Source organism: Lissotriton helveticus, chromosome 1_2 (genome assembly GCF_964261635.1).
Source record: "Lissotriton helveticus chromosome 1_2, aLisHel1.1, whole genome shotgun sequence".
Classification (NCBI taxonomy): domain Eukaryota; kingdom Metazoa; phylum Chordata; class Amphibia; order Caudata; family Salamandridae; genus Lissotriton; species Lissotriton helveticus.
The window spans coordinates 114,015,078-114,034,808 of NC_136058.1; the positions used below are offsets into that span (position 1 = coordinate 114,015,078).

General features: G+C 43.2%; 1 protein-coding gene across 1 annotated transcript in view; it reads left to right on the forward strand.

Annotated features, from left to right (window-relative positions):
- The window catches only part of LOC144798765 (cytochrome P450 2J2-like), a 515,175-nt gene that overhangs the window by 197,046 nt on the left and 298,398 nt on the right, over nucleotides 1-19,731 (forward strand). Inside the window, exons 3-4 of the mRNA XM_078669801.1 lie at nucleotides 4,174-4,323; nucleotides 11,757-11,917. Coding sequence (XP_078525927.1) covers nucleotides 4,174-4,323; nucleotides 11,757-11,917 — 311 coding nt within the window. The remainder of the gene's footprint in view (nucleotides 1-4,173; nucleotides 4,324-11,756; nucleotides 11,918-19,731) is intronic.

The window sequence follows — 19,731 nt, forward strand, 5'->3', positions numbered from 1 at the left end:
TTGCGAAAAAAAGCTACTTTCAGACTTTCGTCATCCTTAATAAACCCCTCAAGAAACCTACGAAATCAAACACTCTCCACCCTGCTCCCTTTCCATTCTCACCACTATAGTTTTTCACAGTCTTGTAAATAGGGCTGCGCGACCGAATGCATGCACCCCGCAAATGTTTTCTTTACAAAAAAAAAATGGTCTTTTCGCGTTCAGGGTCCATACTGCACCCCCTTAGAAAACCTACCCGGCCAGACAATCTCTACCTTCTCCCCTTTCCATGTACGAACCCTTTGTTCTGTATTATATATTCACTCGCACTAACAAAATGGAGGACAACACTTCCTGATTTCCTCCGAATCGAATGTTGACAGACGTTAAACAGCAAATCACAATGCCGCTCGCGCACACCCGCATAGGTGCGCGCACCCGTGCACGCTTACAGATATATAACTGATTTCAACTTTAATTTTCTCAGCAACTACTAAACGGATTTACACCATTTAAACAAAAGCGTGATCTGCGACCCACACTCTACCTTTCTACCAAATTTCTTATAAATCCAATTAGCCGTTCGAGCTGTAGCCGTGTCTAAACGTCCTATGGAAAATAACATGGGAAAAACACGTTTTGGGACCCCCCTTTTATCTCAGCCCCCACTTCACCAATCCCCCCAAAACTTTCACAGAATGAGTGCAGCGGAGCGAGCCATCATCTTTGAGAAATTCGCAAACATTCGTCCACCAGGTCCAAAGTTATTCTCAATAGAATGTTACGGATTTCCTATGGAAACTAGGTCCTAACTATAACTACCTACTGGCGACCGCCAGTAGGTAATATATATATGTATATATATATAAACATATATGTAATGTGCATATCTATATAAATACAAATATAATTGCATGCTTACATATATATATATATATATGCATACATATGCATGTTATGTACATGAAAGTTTGAAAAACACTAAGAAAAGCAAAGCTAAAAAGCCACCTAATTACAAACAGAATTGCTTTAACTTAAACGAGGGCGAGACCTATTGCATTTTCAATGCTTGTTTACTTTGATTCCATCAAGAGGGCATTCAGATGTGTCACACATTTGCCATAAATTCTGAATGTTAGCACTCTAGTTGCTCATTAGATCACTGTAGTAAAGCTACTGCTCACTAGGGAAGTCTGCTGCTGGTATTCAAAGTGCATGTTTCAGTCTGCATGTTAGAATTTTTTAATGAAATGGAAGAGGATTTGAGAAGTCAAAATGTGCACTAATTGTTCTTTCTGCAGCACTTATCATAATTTCTATGGTAAAAAGAAGCCCCTCATTTTGTTCCTTTGCAAATTAAATGTTTTACGTGTTGCCACTTTATTCCACTCAAGATGGCTTCAGGTGTTCCATACTTTTGTCATAAGTAAGACTGTTAGCCCTCTAGTTGTTCTTTAGAACACTCTGGGACATTCTGTCATTGGGCTGTACTTGGGCTTAATCCGGGTGATATTTGTGCTACATTTGGGCTCTTTTGTCTCTGGTGGCCATCTTGGGAGACTTATTTGCTATGAAGTTTCTGAATTTCCTCATTTACTAGAGTCTCCTCGGTAGGAAATACTTTGTGTTTTACACTCTAGTTGCTCATTAGATCACTGAAATAAAGCTGCTGTTTACCAGGGAAGTCTGCTGCTGGTATTGAAAGTACATGTTTCAGTCTGCATGTCCGAATTCTTTTTAATGAAATAGATGAGGATTTGAGATGTCACTCTAAATGTGCCCTATTTTTTCTTTCTGCAGCACTAATCATACATTCTATGGCAAAATGAGCCCCCTTATTTTGTTCCTTTATAAATTAAATATTTTAAGTTACCACTTTATTCCAATCAAGATGGCTTCAGGTGTGCTATACTTTTGTCATACGTAAGTCTGTTAGCACTCTAGTTGTTCTTTAGAACCCTCTGGGAAGCTGCAGTAGAACACAAAAGAATCAACTGACAGTCTCTGCCCTTGTTGGATGTACATGTTTTACTGAGAATGTCAGACTTCATTCTCACATGACTGAGAAAGATAATGTGAATTTACAGAAAATATGCTCTCAGTTTAGCTTATAGATCACTTTCTAAACCTATTTGGGAAAAGCATGAGAAAATAGCTTTCTCTCAAACATGATTCAGGATATCCCAGCAGAAGGCTTCTTCACATGATAAAATCACCTTAGAACACACCACAATTCCTAAAATGAGTATGGTACCATCAACGAATGATTTTTAATGTAACTAAAGTCTTAAAACCTTCTATTAACTGCAAAGCTTTTTAATGAGGTGCTATCATGTATATTGGTCCCAAGATGGCTACCAACACTTCTTGGATGAAGCGTTGACAGCCAATCAGATCTCACAATGAGATGTGTCGTAAGGCTCCACCCACATATATATGTACGTTTTTCCTTTAATATCTAAAAAACTACTGAACAGATTTACACCATTTAACCAAAAGGCACGAGTGTGAACCAAGGACTACCTCTTTGCCATATTTGGTGTAATTCCGTTCAGAAGTTCGGGCTGTAGCCATGATGAACGGTTTCTATGGAAAATTGCGTGGGGAAAAAACGTTTTGGGACCCCCCTTTTTTCTCAACCCCCGCTTCACGAATCACCGCGAGACTTTCAGGATGGGAGCAGACTAGAGCTGGACATTAGTTTTGAAAAATTTGCGAAAATTCGTCAACTGGCGCCAAAGTTATTCCAAATAGAATGTTGCGGATTTTCTATGGAAAATAGGTCCTAACTATAACTACCTACTGCTTTAACTGAAACATTCACCTAACTATAAGCCTGACCAGACAGTGAATTTCACTCTGCATTCAAAGTGCTACCTGAACTTTTTAAATCACTTGCATCAATCAGATAAGTGACATGATCCTTGGGACGCCTCCTTCTAGTCTTAGTTTAGACTGATATAATACCAAATTATATCCACATATGATTACACAAAGTGAAACATCCTGCTGTGCACTATGGCAATCTATCACCAATTTTAAGTAGCCCATGGTGGTCCTTTGTAATAGTAATCCCCTTGGTTACAGCCTGGCATCTGAGGAACTAAGCTCAATTGCCATATTTTTCGTGGAGGTAGTATTTCTCTGCTTATTATGTAGAACAACCCATGGATCCCTAATCATTAGTAGGGCACTGTTGATCCTTATCACAGCTCCTGGTCTATTTTTCATTTATTGTTTATGAGCATTCAGGAACCATTTTGACTGTGTCATATTTCTGGATTCTGATGATTCCCAGCCTTTACAGAATTAGTTATTGGCTACGTACATCAGGCACTTTAGGAAAAACGTTATCCAAAAGCCAGAGAGATGGCCTACCATACAGTCAGTTACTCTGCATATGGAGAAACTGAAAGTGGAGGAGTGACTGTTTCAGTGAGATGTATGTACATCCCAAATAAGAAACTAGTGGCAAGTGGTTACTCCAGGATATTGGTTAAAAGAGCCTGGTCTTGCCCAAGAGACCATTTACTGATAACAGAACAGAGGACCTGATTTAGAGTTTGGTGGACAGGGTAGTCCATCACAAACATGAGAAAGTGCCTTGTCCAACAAACCCTTGGTCAACCCTCTCAATTAGGAGTCGGCAAAACCATCTGCCCTCTTTCGAGCGGACAGTCTAATGTTCTTTTTTCTGTTCTTTTTTCTGTTGTTAACTGCCCGGTATGGGGACCATTAACATTTTGCTTTTCATAAACAGTCCCCTGCATTGTGAGTCTGTAGCAGATACAATTACCCTCACTTATGATTGTAATAGACTCCCATTTCCATGTATTATATGCTTGTTTTTGCCTCAAAATGTCTGTCCTGAAGATAACCAATAGACAATAAATGGTTAACACGCCCTTGACATTACCAGCAGTTAAACCAGCTAATTATAGTCTATATTATGCTTAGTAGACGTTTATAGTGAATTATGTAAAAACATGTTTTCTCATTTTCCCACATTTTATCACATGAGCACTGAACATCTTTTGCACAAAACGTCATAAAGCAAATAAAACATACCTATACACATAAAATATGCTTGACTAGTTAACACATGTGAGGTTGATTGTTTTTTAAGTCCTCACATGTACAATATATATATATATATATATATATACTAGCTGTAATGCAATGTTTCTACCACAGGGTTGATTAATTCTAATGGCCATTCCTGGAAAGAACAGAGGAGATTTGCTTTATCAGCCTTGAGGAACTTTGGAATGGGTAAAAAGAGCCTGGAAAAACGAATCAACGAGGAGATCCGATACCTAAGTGAAGTAATAGAAGAACAGAAAGGTTAGTATACACATGAACGGAACACTTGGGTTACTAAACCGTATAATCTTGAGTTGCATTACTCAGTTTTCCTACTTTTTATTCCACTTTAATTGCTATTTGCCATGCGCATCTACCAGCAATCCTCTCCATAGATATTACAGAAAATAGAGCTTGGCCAGAGGATTAACGTTCCAGTTACTTGTGAGAAGGTAATTGGGTGTGGTAAAATTGCACCCAGAAGAGAAACAACGTTTACATTGCGGATTTTACTCCGCGATGCAAACACAACGCAGTCGTTACAACGACTGTGTTGACACAATGCACTACCTTTACAATGCAAGTCGTTACAATGACTTGTGCTAGATGGTGCTCTAGGATAAGGAATAGTATGATTTACTATTCCAACACTTTCCCTAGTGTTGCACACACTGGAGTTGGAATAGTAAATCATACTATTCCTAAGTCCTTCGCTCCACCTAGCACAAGTCGTTGTAACGACATACGTTGTAAAGGTAGTGCGTTGTGACAACGCAGTCGTAGTAATAACCGCGTTGTGTTTGCATCGCGGAGTAAAACCCGCGATGTAAAGAAATCTATTTGGATCGTGAGTAAATGGAAATACCAGGTTTTTCTGCACACAAATTTCCTCACACATGCACAGAAATACCACGTAGACAGAAAATGACATAAAACAATAGGAAATATGTCATTCCTGATGTCAAATGTATTCAGTTGTGCAAGAAATAGGCCTTTTTAATTGCCTCATCGAACCTTTTGAGCAGTACACGGGGTTTTTTATTGAAGGGGTTTAGAGCCCATTTCAATAAATAACCACAGGATTTGTCAGGTTAACCCACAAATATCAATGAATGAACCTGCGCTTAACCTTCTGATAGCTTGGCACATACCAGTTAGACTTAACTTAGAGGCAATGTTTAAAATGTTTTTGCAACACTATCAGTAGTTAAGTAGAAACACAGCACAAGAACAATCCCAAACCAGTCTAGAAACATAGAGAATATTTTAATAAATAAAATGAAACCCAAACAACAAAAATGCAATAACTAGAACTGGAAGTATGAATTTTAAAACTTTGAATTAAAATTAGCACCAGAAAAGCCCTAAGTGCCAGGTGCGGTTTTCTGGTTGTGCTAGACAGGGTCAAGTCAAAAGTTAAGGGTGACCACGATGGAGCGTGGGACGGACACAGGGACCAGGTTTGTCCAGGGTGAAAGTTTAAAACGTTTTGGAAGAAAAGCCCTTGTCGACAGGGTTGTCGGTGGGCCAGGCTGGATGCTGGATCCGAAGAGGGGTTCATCACCAGTGGCCAGCTGCAGAACAGGATCTCTGTGGGGCATCAGCTCAGGGTTTTCTACGTCTATGGCGGGAAAGGTCCGTGCGGGCGAAGTGTGCAGTTTGGGCCTAGGAAAGTGCTGCTGACAGTAGGTTGTGGTCGATATTGGTCGCTGTAAAATGCTCTACGTTCATTCTTAAAAACTTCTGTGCAGGTATTTATTTAGGAAAACCGAATCCCTTTCTAGTTTTCATTTTAAAAGCATGTATTTTGTATGATGCAACAATGTATGCACAAAACAGATGCCTCCTATGATCTTTCCAGCGCAATTTCAGTACTGTGTGCTGGCATAATCCCACTTGGGAAAGATTTTCCAGCTTGGGTCCCAAGAACGTAAACACTATTTTGTATGTTTTGTGTTTTCTATCTGGCAAAGACATGTCCACCAGTTTAAAAGTAGAACATTATCCATAGCATCAGGATGTAAACAGGATCAGGGATAACATGACTTACAGTAAGCTTCCAGTCTCACACATAAGACTTTGCAACGTCCCTTGGGTTCATAAAATGCCGCCCAATAAGTCTAGAGATTTTTATAATACATTTTTTACTGAGTTGCATTTATTATACAAACAGAAAAGATACAAGGAAAGTCAAAAGAAAAAAAAGGTAATAAGCCTTGTCCACCCACCACCATACAACATGACAATCATTATGGTAATAATCGACAATCAAACCAGAGAGTCAAAGCACCTATCAATTCAGTCTACAAATCACTTTCTATTTCAGAGTTCTCTACACATACATTTCTTCATCCACTGTGGCATTCACAGGCCCAATTGGCAGTATATATAGGTTTTATCATGCTCATGCATTGGTCATGTCCCCTCCTCTATATCTCCACTGAGGTAGAGTCTGCCTTCTTTCTGGTGAGCAGTGTCTCTTGTTGCCACCAGGATGCCCAACCACAATAAACCCATCTTTTATCTGTTTGTGTCTAGATCTGTGTTTATATGTAAAATGGTGAGTTTGGGTTCTGCTTGTAAGTTCCAGCCCAACAAGGCCAGGACTTCCTCCAGATAGGGGCTGATTTCACTCCATCCCATATCTGTGCAATAGGCTCCAACATAAGAGGTACATCAGGGAGTCCACTGCACCAATCTTTCATAGTTTGTGTTGTGTAAGGTATATTCTATTCAAGTAGTTAAGTTGGATTAGTTGGTACTTCAACACAATGCCTGATTCCTGAGAGCACACCTGAGCTTTCCTCCAGTTCTTATCAGAAAGAGGGTCCAAATCCTGTTCACAATCCTGACACAGTGTGTGAAAAGAGTTGGCAGGGTTGATTACTAGAGACCGAAACACTTGGGTAATCCTATGGACTCTAATTCTTCTGACAGTAGTTTCATTTGTAGGAGCCTAAACACAGGGAGATCTTCCACTCCTGAGATGTAGGAGTTAATTGCATGTCATAATCGCAAGAAGCAGAAGAATTGGGTACTGTCAACATTATAATGTTCTTGAAAGGACTTTAACACAGTTTCCGGCTTAACACAGTTTCCGGCATAAACCTGTACTGGTCCAGCCGGATTAAGGAAAAGATTACTTTTGAAAGTCAGTTTGCAAGGGCCTTCTTAGCTATATTGTCTTTGGCATTTAAGAGGGAGAGTGAGTGGTAGGACTAGCAGAGGTTTGGGTGTAATCCCGTTTGTGAATAATCACTATCTCATCCAAACACAAGACCAGTGGTAATTGGCCTGTCTCTAATGGTTCCTTTATCAAGTCCCCAAGTGAATCTAAGATTTTGGGGGTGTAGATCTTCCAGAACTCTGCTGGAGGTCAATTAGGGCTTGGCTTTTTTCCAGACTGTTACTGGCGCTGAGCCTCCTACAGCTCTGCAATACTAAGGTCACCTTCCAAGAGTCCTTTCTCTGCTTCTGTCAATCTCTGTAGCATGAGGATGAGCAGAAAAACGTTTATATGTCACAGGCAGCCTTTTATTTTGTGAATATAATTTAGCATAATAATATGCGAATCATTGACACCACTCTGTGTCCCCCTTGATTATTGAGCAAAACACACAAGATGATGGACGGAATGTTGCACAATGACAAAACATTCACTCCCAGTCGCAGATCTGGGTTTAATCCATCGTTATTTTGCTCACCAAGCCACCCCGGTTCAGACATGGCCATATGCAAATTAGTCTTGACCCTGTGCCTCATGGAAACAGTCCAGCCCGAACTTCCAAGCCATGTCTTCCCTGGACCCGAATCAAGGATCCTAGGACCGGTTTCTGGCTATCAGCCGTCTTCAGCCAGGATAGCTTGACTCCAGTGGCTTAGTGAGCACGGGACACACCTCTGGGCATCCCCTTCCCACATAGGGTGAACAACAAAACACACAAGATGATGGACGGAATGTTGCACAATGGGAAAACATTCACCCCAGTCACAGATCTGGGTTTAATTCATCGTTATTTTACTCACCAAGCCACCCCAGATCAGAATTTTGAGCCATCCTCTTTGGTAAGATATGTAATTTATTCATAGAGTTGTACATTTTTATACAAGCGATGGAGAGTTTTACTGGCCTTGTCACACGATTGATAAATATAACTGGGCTTCGCGAGCCAAGTTCTTTGTGCGTTATCCGTCAATACCTAGCTCCACAGTAGAGTGATCTGATTAGTGAATGCCAAAATCAGCACTTGTGTAACACTTTGTATCTCTGAATCAGGTAAGAAAAATGTAGTCTAGATAGCAAAATGTTTTATGGGCTCCCACATAAAATGGAAAACCGTGTTCTTGTGGCTGCATAGTACACCATACATCCGATAAGCCTAGTGTAACCATTAATTTTTTCATTAAAGAAGTATATTTCATAGAGATCGTCCCTCTGCCCCATCTGTAACCAGACCTGTCAACTTCCCAGTGCCAATCACCCCCCAAACCACTGGACCCTTCGGTTAATAATCTAACAATCGGTTCACAATCTCCAAGAAGACAGATGTTAGTGGCTGTGGTGTGTATATGTTAATTAAGGACAGTAGTTTCCATTTTAAAAGGCCCATGGCACCTATATATCTGTCTAAATTATCATAGCAAACCTGCGTGGCATTAAAGGACACATTGTTGCAAATTAATATGGCTGTTCCCTTTGAGGCCCTCGTAATCGTCTTAATGAAACACCTGTGAAAGAAAACGTTTGTGCAAGGAACAGAGACACTTATTGGCCATAAGATGTGGGGTTTTTTTTACAGAAAGAGTAGGCCCGAGCTAAGTATTTTAGCTGCGTTAAGAAGCTCAGTTCTTTTGTGCATATCTAGTAGACCATTTATGTTCCATGTTTATATATTTGTATCTGATCATCACAGGGTTTACATTTGGGGTTAGCCATTAAGGGGAAGACCTAGGTGCATATTGATGTTTATGTCTCTGAGCAGCAGGGCTCAATTTTTCAAAAATTATCAAGGAAGCAGGAAAACATTTCAAATGGCAAAATAAAACCCATACCCCGACCCTACACCTCGTGAACATGAAGCATCTGTCACAGGACAGAAAAAAGATTTATGCCAACTCTACAATCGAAGCGTCTTACCTTGGTGTTTTATATCCCAGCTATTCCCCAAAGAAAACTCAAGAGCAATGAACACAGAAGAACAGTAACATACAAAGAAAAAGGGCATGGTGGCCCTCAAGAGGGATATCACCATATGGCCAATAGTCACTTATTCCCTACCCCCAGGTACCCACCAATATACATCTCTGACATTGTTTCCAGTGTAGCGTTAGTCAGGATGAAGGATACTTTTTCATGTGAGGATTATTGCAAGTAGTGAAGGTGGACAATATAAAAGTTATATAGAGGATAATTTAGGAGTTGGGACAGTCTCTTCCTCCCTGCATCCTCCACATTCTTTTGTACGTATCCTTGGTGAGGTGGAATATTTGGCGATTTGTGTACAACTGATCAAGATCAATTTCTGTTTCTGGAGTAAGCTTGAGGCTTTTTTGGTAATTGGTCTCTGATAATGGGGAGTGAGGCATCATCAAACAGTGTTTGCTTGTGTGGCCAGATGTCTTCTCTTTCTTCTGCCCACTACCATACTGCATCCAGGGTCTTGAAGAAGAATGTCAATGGCTGGTAAAATATTTGTAAGTTTGCTGGGCAGAGGAGCATATATCAGAAAGTCCGCGATCTGAGTTTCCTCGACCATTATTGTATGATTCTCCAAAAATTATGGTCTTTCCGTATTACACTTAAACTAGTGCAACAACAGTGCAAATTATTTGTGGTGGACCAAACTGACTCTTAGGAAAAGGAGGGGCAGAACCTCTTTCCTCCTCCACTCAAATCTACATGGGAATTGAGCTCACAGGATGGGTGAGACCGTTCTCATATTGCAAGCTACTTGACTTGGAGCACTGAAAAGTCTTGAAGCTGTATGTTACTAAGCTTTTGCCACACCTCACAACTCCGCTTCCCACAAAAGTCACTATTCAGGGCTTGCTCAACTAGATGGAGAGCAGACCTCTGTATTCCGCAAACTCCCCTTATTAAAAAGGCGCTGTCACACCCCTCCAGAACATGGCAGGAAAGCAGAAACGGGATCCTTCTTAATCCATTGGTATCCCGACAGCGCATCCTGCTTCTTCCCATGGCAGTTGAAGTGCTGGTCTTAGCTCCAATTCTGGGCCTTAAAGCGGACCATAAGGGTTGCTTTAGGCTCATCAACCCACCCCAACCTCGCAGACTCACAGTCTGCTGTCCTGACAAAAAGGGATGCTGAGATTGGTTGTGTCTAGTCTTTGTCTCTATCTTCGGAGGTGCTTCTTCATCATCTGCACCTCACTACTCAACGGCTATGTCCCCTGCATCTCAGGACAATTGGGACTGGGGGGCAAGAGTGCCTAATCTGGACTTTAAATGATATTGTGGGACTTGTGTTAAGGAGCTCGTCTAGCTCACATCCACTATTGAAAATGGCCAAGCTATGAGCCCCATTTCGGGAGGGAAGAAGGGTAGCAGCACCAACCACTGACACCAGGTTTGTGTGAAAAGGTCACTTTAATGAAACAGGTGCACTTTACAAACAACAACCTGGGCATTTGCCTTACAAAGCTACATACCTCCCTATACAAAGTTGTTCACCTTTGGTAAGCTACGCCTAGCTCTAAACTCCCCCCCCCCCACACAACAACTTCATTCTGTCACTGTGTACTTGCTCCAGAGCTGATCAACTGCATCTTATACCTTAAAACTCCCCTCCTTCTTTTCTACAACTATTAACCTCTAAGTAACTAAACTTCCTACATGACCTTTTAACTTCCTGGCTCTTCCAGGCGTGAACTTGACTACCTGTTTGTTGCCTTTCAGCCTGAATTGCCGCTGTCAACAACAATAAGCTTCGTAAACCATGGAAACGTCTCACCAATGACCTCTGCACGTGCCTCAAAGCTACTATCATACATAGTAGTTAACCCCCCCTTGCACACCTTTTCCAAAGTTTGCCAAATAAGGGCTGGGAAGTGTAAGAAGAAACACCCCTCCCAAACCCCTAATTAAAAAAACAGGTGGGTGGGCCAAAACAGAACCTAACAGATACCAGCCACATTGTCACCTAGACAAAATGGTAGCTGGTCACCTCAAAATGCCCAGCTGTATACCCCTTGGCCTACATACGTAGCCTAAAAAATGCCCAAGAACCTGGGCAGTCGACCAATTGCTCCACTTCCCCAAAAAACAAGGGGCAGTCCTCGCTATGGTGGGCTACCCCCCAAATCCCTATTAGACCACCGGTTTAGCACAAATATTCCAGAAACTCCTGAGAAGATATGTGCATGAAATGTATTGTGAATGTCCATGTATAATGTTGTGCAAGAATCACTTGGAGACGTCTGTTTTTTCTTGTACTATATTGCATCTCAGACCACAAGGAGAAGAAGTCTTCCCAGCCAGGCAGGAGACGTTAACCCCCTTTGTACTCCATCAGAACAAAGTCACAAGTAGGCATCTTCTGATACAATTCCATCGGATGTCACCCAGTTCCAATTAAATTAACAAATCACAACACATAACAACATGCTTTTCTTTATTATTGACATTGTGAAGAGTTACCTATATTTTGACCACCATATTTTTGTATTTCATGTAGGTCAGCCGTTTGACCCTCACTTTCATATCAACAGCAGTGTTTCAAATGTTATCTGTGCCATCAGTTTCGGTGATCGATTTGACTATCAGGACCCAGAGTTCCAGAGTTTACTTCGTTTATTAGATGAGGTTTTAAAACTGGAAATTAGTGTTTCATCCCAGGTAAGATGCTGTCATATTAGCTTATGTATGTATTCTTTTTAAGACCTTTTTATTGTGCATCCTCATGATGAATAGAGTTTTAATGTGTTTTTTAGAAAACATGGCTAAAATACTGTAGAAGAAGTTATCTACCTGAAGGGTAGCTTGGAGTGGTGTGGCTCACTGGTTAGAGGCGGCAGACCCGTAAGCAGAGGACGGTCCGGGACCAGGGTTCGATTCCCGACGCGGCAGGGTCGTGGACCAGGGTCAGCGGGCTCGATAATTCTAGCCTCGGTGCCTACTCCAGTCAGGGACCACACTCGGCAACTCTGGGCATTAGCTTGCCTCATCTTCACAACGGCCCCCCAGACCGCCGGGGATGCTTGGTCGCACCTTAGAGATACCCATTAGGGACCATCTCTCAGGGTGAGCCAGGACGGGTTCCCCAGCGGTCGAAGCGCGGAGATACTCCTCCGGGAGTTGATTCTAGCGCTATATAAACCCACAATTAATTAATTAATTAATTAAACAAATGCTTTACACGAGAAGCTATGAATTGAGCAGAAGAAGTGCTAAAGCAGTATATATTATGATCCAGGGATTCCAAGCAGCCCGATGATTCCTCACAATTGTGAATTATCATTATTACTGAAGAGGCAGCAGCAGTAAAAGGTCATACTTGACCCCAAATTTTGGTGGGCAGTTTAGATTTTAGTGGCTGAGTTCTTTTTCCAGATTTGGCACTTGACCAAAACAAATAAGGTGATTCTTTAAAAATCATGAAATCTGCCTCAGTTTGTACAGCACTGATTGAACAGTGTACACTACCAGATTCATATTCTGATGACATCCTGGTTTGTATATTGCAGTATATAACCACAACAGGAGAGACAGGGATTGAGATCACTCTTAGTCCCCTAATGAATACTGTTCAACAACAAAAGAGTGACTTATGGAGCAAAGGAACAGTGATTTTGCAACCCAAAAGTGGGGGAGGTGAATATGTGATGAAAAAAACCTCTGTTTTTTAAAAGAACCCTCACTCACCAAACTAGTTGGTGACATGCTTCATCATTGGATTCTCACCAGGGAGACCGAATGTCTCCCCGGTGTGCTACAATGCCTGAATTACAGCGGAGCAGGTTTTTTCGTGTGCTCATGAAAAGGAGTGAGTGAAGTATTTAAAAGATGGCAAACTGCTCCCAAAAGTAATTTTAATGAGAGAACAGAATACGATCGTTAAAATCAAGTGTAGTGGATACATGTTGGTTATAAAATTGAACTAACTGTATCCTCCATTAATTGTGAAAAAAGGTCGACATGTTTGTGCTAGAGATTGCCTAAATCAGCATAGCTTTCATCAGGACCAAGAAAATAACCCACTGGCGGTATACGCACACTAAGGCGCACCCTGACCTGGGGGGTGTGCGTGTATTGTGTTTGGTAAAAACTCACGATTTTTACCCCTAGGCGCTCCTGGAATTACCAAGGGCCCTAAATGTGAGGATTGAGATACCTTTACCCCATGGGATACGCGGCGGGGGTTATACTCGCCGTACATGATTTTAGTCTACGGTGAAACCCTCCTGTGACCTACTGCTTGTCCGTCCATGGCCCAATCGGGCCGCGGACAGACAACCAGTACACAATACACACACCAACTTACCAAACACAATACACACACACCGCCCTGGTCAGTGTGCGCCTTAGCATGCGTATACCGCCAGGGGGTTATTTTCTTGGTCCTGATGAAAGCTATGCTGATTTAAGCAATCTCTAGCTGAAACATGTCGACCTTTTTTCACAATTAATGGAGGATACAGTTGATTAAATTTTATAACCAACAAGTATCCACTACACTAGATTTTAAAGATCGCATTCTGTTCTTTCATTAAAATTACTTTTGGGAGCAGTTTGCCATCTTTTAAATACTTCACTCACTGCTTTTCATGAGCACACGAAAAAAAAATGCTCCACTGTAATTCAGGCGTTGTAGCACACCGGGGAGACATTTGGTCTCCCTGGTGGGAACCCAATGATGAAGCATGCCACCAACTAGATTGGGGAGTGAGGGTTCTTTTAAAAAACAGAGGTTTTTTTCCATCACATATTCACCCCCCCCCCCACTTTTTGGTTGCAATTTTCACTTTCCCTTTGCGCCATAAGTCACTCTTTTGTTGTTGAATTGTATATTGCAGTGTCACGTAAAATGCTTCATCTTCATAATGCTCAACCTTGCAAAATCTTCTACTGTAAAGCTCTCCTCAGCATCTTGGTGTTAGCTTCACACTACATCAATACCTAATTCCAAGTAAATGAGAAACTAAGCGTTTCACAAAGCTGCAGATGTTTGAAACTCGTAATTGGAGGTTTCAGATGGTAGATACGAAAAGTTACACCATTCAGTCAGTGATTATGAAACATTTCCAGTCCCTTGTTATAGAGAACGACTAATTTGCCCCCCCCAATAAAATGGTATCCTCTTTCTGAAAAAAGAAGTCAGTGGTTCGCTTCTCTGCCAGCTAAATCAATAAAATGTTTTAAGATTTTCAGAAAAGCAGACAACAATGACATATATGAGTATAATACCAACCTTGCCCTTCCACAAAACTGCTCTCATAAAGGCCTTTTACAGGATTCCAAGGAAGTCTGCTCTGCTGACACACATTTAAAAGCAACAACCCCTCAGATGTAAGTCTGACATTCTGGATGACTTCAGATATCTAGATACATTAAATGCAACAATCGATTTGCTGAAAAAGGTAGACAGGTTAAAGTAATCCACCAGGATTTGTAAGTTATTGGTATGGGAGGTGATACCTGGCACTTTTGATTATGGTTCTGCTTCCACCGCTCCTAGCTAAGAGCAAACTCTTTGACTATTAGGCAGATGCCTGTTTGCTGATGGTGGTTTCTGTTAATACAGACCAGGTATTTGTTTTTCAGACCCCTAACCAGAATTCTAAATCATTACTCAGTTACTCATGCAAGCTGTGGTTCATGTCCAATTTAATAGCATGCATATTACTTTCTCCAAGCAGAAGCCTAGGTTGAATCCAGTACACTTCCAGGTTGTATCAAATTTTCCTATACCCTACCCAATTCATTGAAAGTGGTTGTGATGGAAAATCAGTTTTGTAGAATATATGTAGTATCCTGGTTATCTCCATTCCCTGGATATCTGACATGATATCTGGAATGCTGAGAGTGAATGATGAAATATAATGTTGATGTGTAAAGGGAGTCGAAGTTAAGTCATCAGACAGTTGGTGGGAGAATGAAGCTCTGACAGGACCTGCCTGTTGTTGGGAAGGGGTAACTGGTCCTAAAAGAGTTGTGGTATGTCCAGACCTACCTTTAGATTGTTTGTTGGGCATGATTTGGAAACTTCAACCTGGGCTGAAGTAGAGCTCAGGACTCATGCAGAAATGATTTCTGCCAATGTCTTTGCTATCACCAGGGCTCTGGCCAAACAGCTCAGTTTTGAAGGAGCACTGGATCATGGAAAAAGGGACCAGGTACCTCCAAAGAGAAGGGGCAGGAACGGTAAGGAATTGCCCTCCTCTCAAACTCCCTGTGAGATAAACCTCCTTAGATAATCTCAGTCCCTGTGAAGGAACTGTTCCAGAGGAACTTGGGCCTGACCAGGCAGAGTTCTTGGGGGCAGGCGGCCCTTCCAGGGTAGACTTGAGTGTGGAGCAGCAGACCTGCCCCTGTCTTGAACCCCTCAGACAGCAGGCTGCTGCTGAGGAAGCTGGGAATAGCAGTGGGTCCCATAGGATCTACTGCGAAGAAGGACTCCTGTAATCTGAAGGTAGATACCCCAAGCCAGGTGCCACCAGGAGGTTAATAATAGTCCCAGAAGTTCAAAGGGTTTCCTCTATCGCTAGCACGTGATATTCCTTTTCCAGGACACTTAGGGCAAAGCAAGACTTGGGACAGTCTTGTCCCTTTTTTCCACTGGCACCATATGTTTGAAGACACCAAGTAGCTTTGTCACTCTTGTGTCACTTGCCAAGCCACTGGTAAGTCAGGTTGCACTATTTAGGCCCCCATAATTCCACTTCCAGTGGTTGGGGTTCCCTTTGAGAGGGTAGGGATTGGCATTGTTGGTCCCTTGAATCCTCCAACTGCATGTGGGCACAGTTATATTAGCGTTGGTGGACCATGTAATAGGTACCCAGAATCCATTCCCCTTAGAACCACTACAGCGATTGCAGTGGTCAGGGCCCTCCTGGAAACCTTTTCTAGGTTGGGCTTCCCTAAGGAGGTCTTAACTGACAGAGGTACCAACATCATGTCAAGTTACATCACTGCAATGTGGAGTGAACTACAAGTTTAACACACTCTACCATCCACATTGCAATGGTCTTGCTGAAAGGTTTAACAAGACCCTCAAGGGTATGATCATGGGACGCCCAGAAAAGCTCAAGCGAAAATGGGATGTCTTACTACCCTGCCTTCTCTTTTCCTACACAGAGGTTCCTCAGAAGGGGAGGGCTATAGCCCATTTGAACTTCTATTTGGACATCCAGTTAGGGGTCCATTGTGTATAGTTAAGGAGGGCTGGGAGCAACCTTTCAATCCCCCCAAACAGGATATTGTGGACTGGCCTTGGAATTGTGTTCACGTATGGCTGAGTACACGAAGAAGGCCAACAAAAACGTGGAGGCCAGCCAAGAACTTCAAAAAGCTTGTAATGACCAAAAGGCTGTCTTGACCAGGCCAGAAAGTGTGGGTTGAGCCTGTGGCCTCAGCAGCTCTCCAAGAAAAGTGGAGTGGCTCCTACACCGTCCTTGAACAAAAAGATGAGGTTACCTACTTGGTGGACCTAGGTACTCCAAGAAGTCCCCACAGGGTACTTCATGTGAACCGCCTGAAACATTTTGTGGACAGGGCCGACATGAGCTTGCTCATGGCAACTGATGAGCGACAGAAGGAAGAGTAACCCTCTCCCTGATCTCCTCTTCGAGAACCCTGATGGTGGGTCAGTGGGTGGAGTAGTCTTGGCAGGCAGCCTCACTGACCATCAGCAAGCTGATTGTAGGCAAGTCCTCAATCGGTACAGACACATGTTCTTCCTGACACCCAGCCAGGGTGCACCAATGAAGTGGACACAGGTGACAGCCTGCCTGTCAAGACTAAAATATACATACAGACTACCATGTCAGGGATTGCATCAGGACAGAGGACCAAAAGATGCTGGAACTGGAGGTCTTTGAGCCTTCAGATAGCCCGTGGGTTATTCCATTATTCCTAGTTCCCAAACCTCACACAAAGGGTGGAAAAAGAGAGAGGAGGTTTTGTTTGGACTACAGAGGCCTCAAGGGCAGATGAGCTCATAGATACTTGGGCCTCAGCCACGTTTCTGAGCACATTTGACCTGATTTCTGGCTACTGGCAAATCAGACTAGTTGAGGATGCCAAGTCAAACACAGCATTTTCAACCCTTAGTGGGCATTATCAATTTATTGTACTGCCCTTTGTTCTGAAAAATGACCCTGCCGCATTTCAGAGGTTGGTGAACAAAGTCCTAACAGGTTTGGAGGCCTATTGTACAGCATATCTAGACGATATTGCTGTCTTTAGATCCGCCTGGTAGGATCACCTGGTCCAACTCAGGAATGTTCTGGAGGCCCTGCAAAAGAGAGGTCTCACTATCAAGGCCACCAAGTGCCAGATAGGGCAGAGCAAGGTTGTGTACTTGGGCCACCTAGTAGGTTGAGATCAGGTTCAGCCATTGGAGAGCCAAATCCAGGCCATTGCGGACTGGATTGCTCCCGCTACCCAGACTCAGGTCAGAGCTTTCTTAGGCCTGACTGGGTACTACAGAAGATTTATGAAGGTATATGGGTCTATTGTGAGTCCCATGAATGATCTTACATCCAAACAAATGCCAAATAAAGTTCAGTGGATAGTAAGCTGTCAAAAGGCATTTGATGACCTGAAGCAGGCCATGCACACTGCTCCCATTCTGAAAAGTCCTGACTACCCTAAACAGATTAATCTGAGATAGGTGTAGGGGCTGTGTTATCACAACTTAATGCAGAGGGCCAGGACCAGCCAGTAGCTTTCATAAGCAGAGTTTGACCTCTCTGGAGAAATATTGGTCTGCTAACGAGAGGGAGGCCTTTTGCTGTGGTCTGGACCCTGAAGAAGTTGAGGCCATACCTTATTTGGCAATCACTTCATTGTTCAGACAGACCACAAGGCCCTCCTGTGGTTTAAACAAATGAAGGGTGAAAACCCCAAACTTCAGAGTTGGGTCATTTCCTTACAGGGGATGGACTATTAAATGGAACATAGACCCAGGGGTAACCATGCAAACGCAGATGGACTCTCCAGATATTTCCACTTAGAAAATGAAGACTCAACTGGGCAAGGTTAGTCTCATCTCCTTACGTTTGGAGGGGGGGAGGTTGTGTAGGAAAGTAGGATCTGCTTTCGTGGTTACCCCCACTTTTTGCTGGTGTTCTACTGTTTTTTTCTACTAGTCTGACCGGGATCCTGCTACTCAGGACACCAGTCACTGTGCTTCCCCCCTGAATTGGCTTTGGTGAGTACCTTGGTAGATTCCTAATTGGCTGCTGGGGTACCCTAGTAATTCCCCCATGTGCTACAGCATGTGTTATGCCACCCATAAGGGACACTTCAAACTCTGGCTACAGGCCTGCCATTGCAGCCTGTGTGAGTTGGGGCATGTATCTCTCAGGTTTTGTATATCTTACAGCACTGCACTTGAAACCTATAAGTCACCCCTCTAGCAGGCTTTTCAATTCCCAAAGACAGGGTGCTCGGTTCCGAATGTGAAGGTGGCCCTGTATGAGCTGACCACCCGTACAGACCCAGGTGTCCATTCTCCCGGCTTTGTCAGTGAATCAGCTATTACGATATAGAGAGGCCATGCATCATTATGCTATGACCATCTCTAAACTGGCTGGAACGAACCCGGGCGTGTTTGGTATCAGACATGTTGGAATCACACCCCACTACTGTATCCGGTGTTAGAGGTAAGATCCCATCCACTGTAGGGCTCCTCCAGGAAGCCCTCCATGCTCCCAGGACCAATCGTATAAAGCGTGACAGCAACCTCGGGCTGCTGCAGACCACAGAGCCTGCCCTCCTCCTGCTGGGCCAAGCTCAAGCAGGGGAGGGTAGCACAATAGGTTTCATGTCACAGGGAGGTGAGACCACCTCCCAGACAGGATTTAGTGTATTAGGCTGGGTTAGGGACGCTTGCCAGCGCTACATAGTCTTCTGGAAGGGCACATTTGGTGCCCTCTTTGCATGCTCCAGTTCAAACCAGCTCAGGGACCCATTGGCCCCCCTGTCTGGCACGAAACTGGACAATGGGCAAGGAAGTATCCTCCCCACTATCCAGCCTCTCCTCTGGGAGGGACTCCTGAATCATCCCAACCCTCACCTTAGGGTACTTAAAGGGTAACCTGTGAGTAGATCCCTATATTCGTCATGGGATTTGATTCAGATCTAACTCCCCGTCCTCTTCAAGCCGTCTGGACATCCCGACCGAGTCATGCTGACCAAGTCGGAATGAACGCATCGAACTTCGCTACAGGAACCGAGACTTTAACCAGGAAGACTGTAGTTGCATCAGATCTCTTTGTTGTGCAAGTCGCTGCACCATCAGTGTCTGTGTTCCATACATGTTCCATTCTTGGCCTGTGGATATCCTAAGACATCCGAAGGAATCTCCCTTGGATTGCAGGAGTCACTCCCTTGCATCTGCAGGCACCACAACACAGTGACCGAATTGTTGATCCGGGGCTCCTCCGGACTCCCAGCAGGTTCAGTACCATACGAGATGGTTCTGCAAC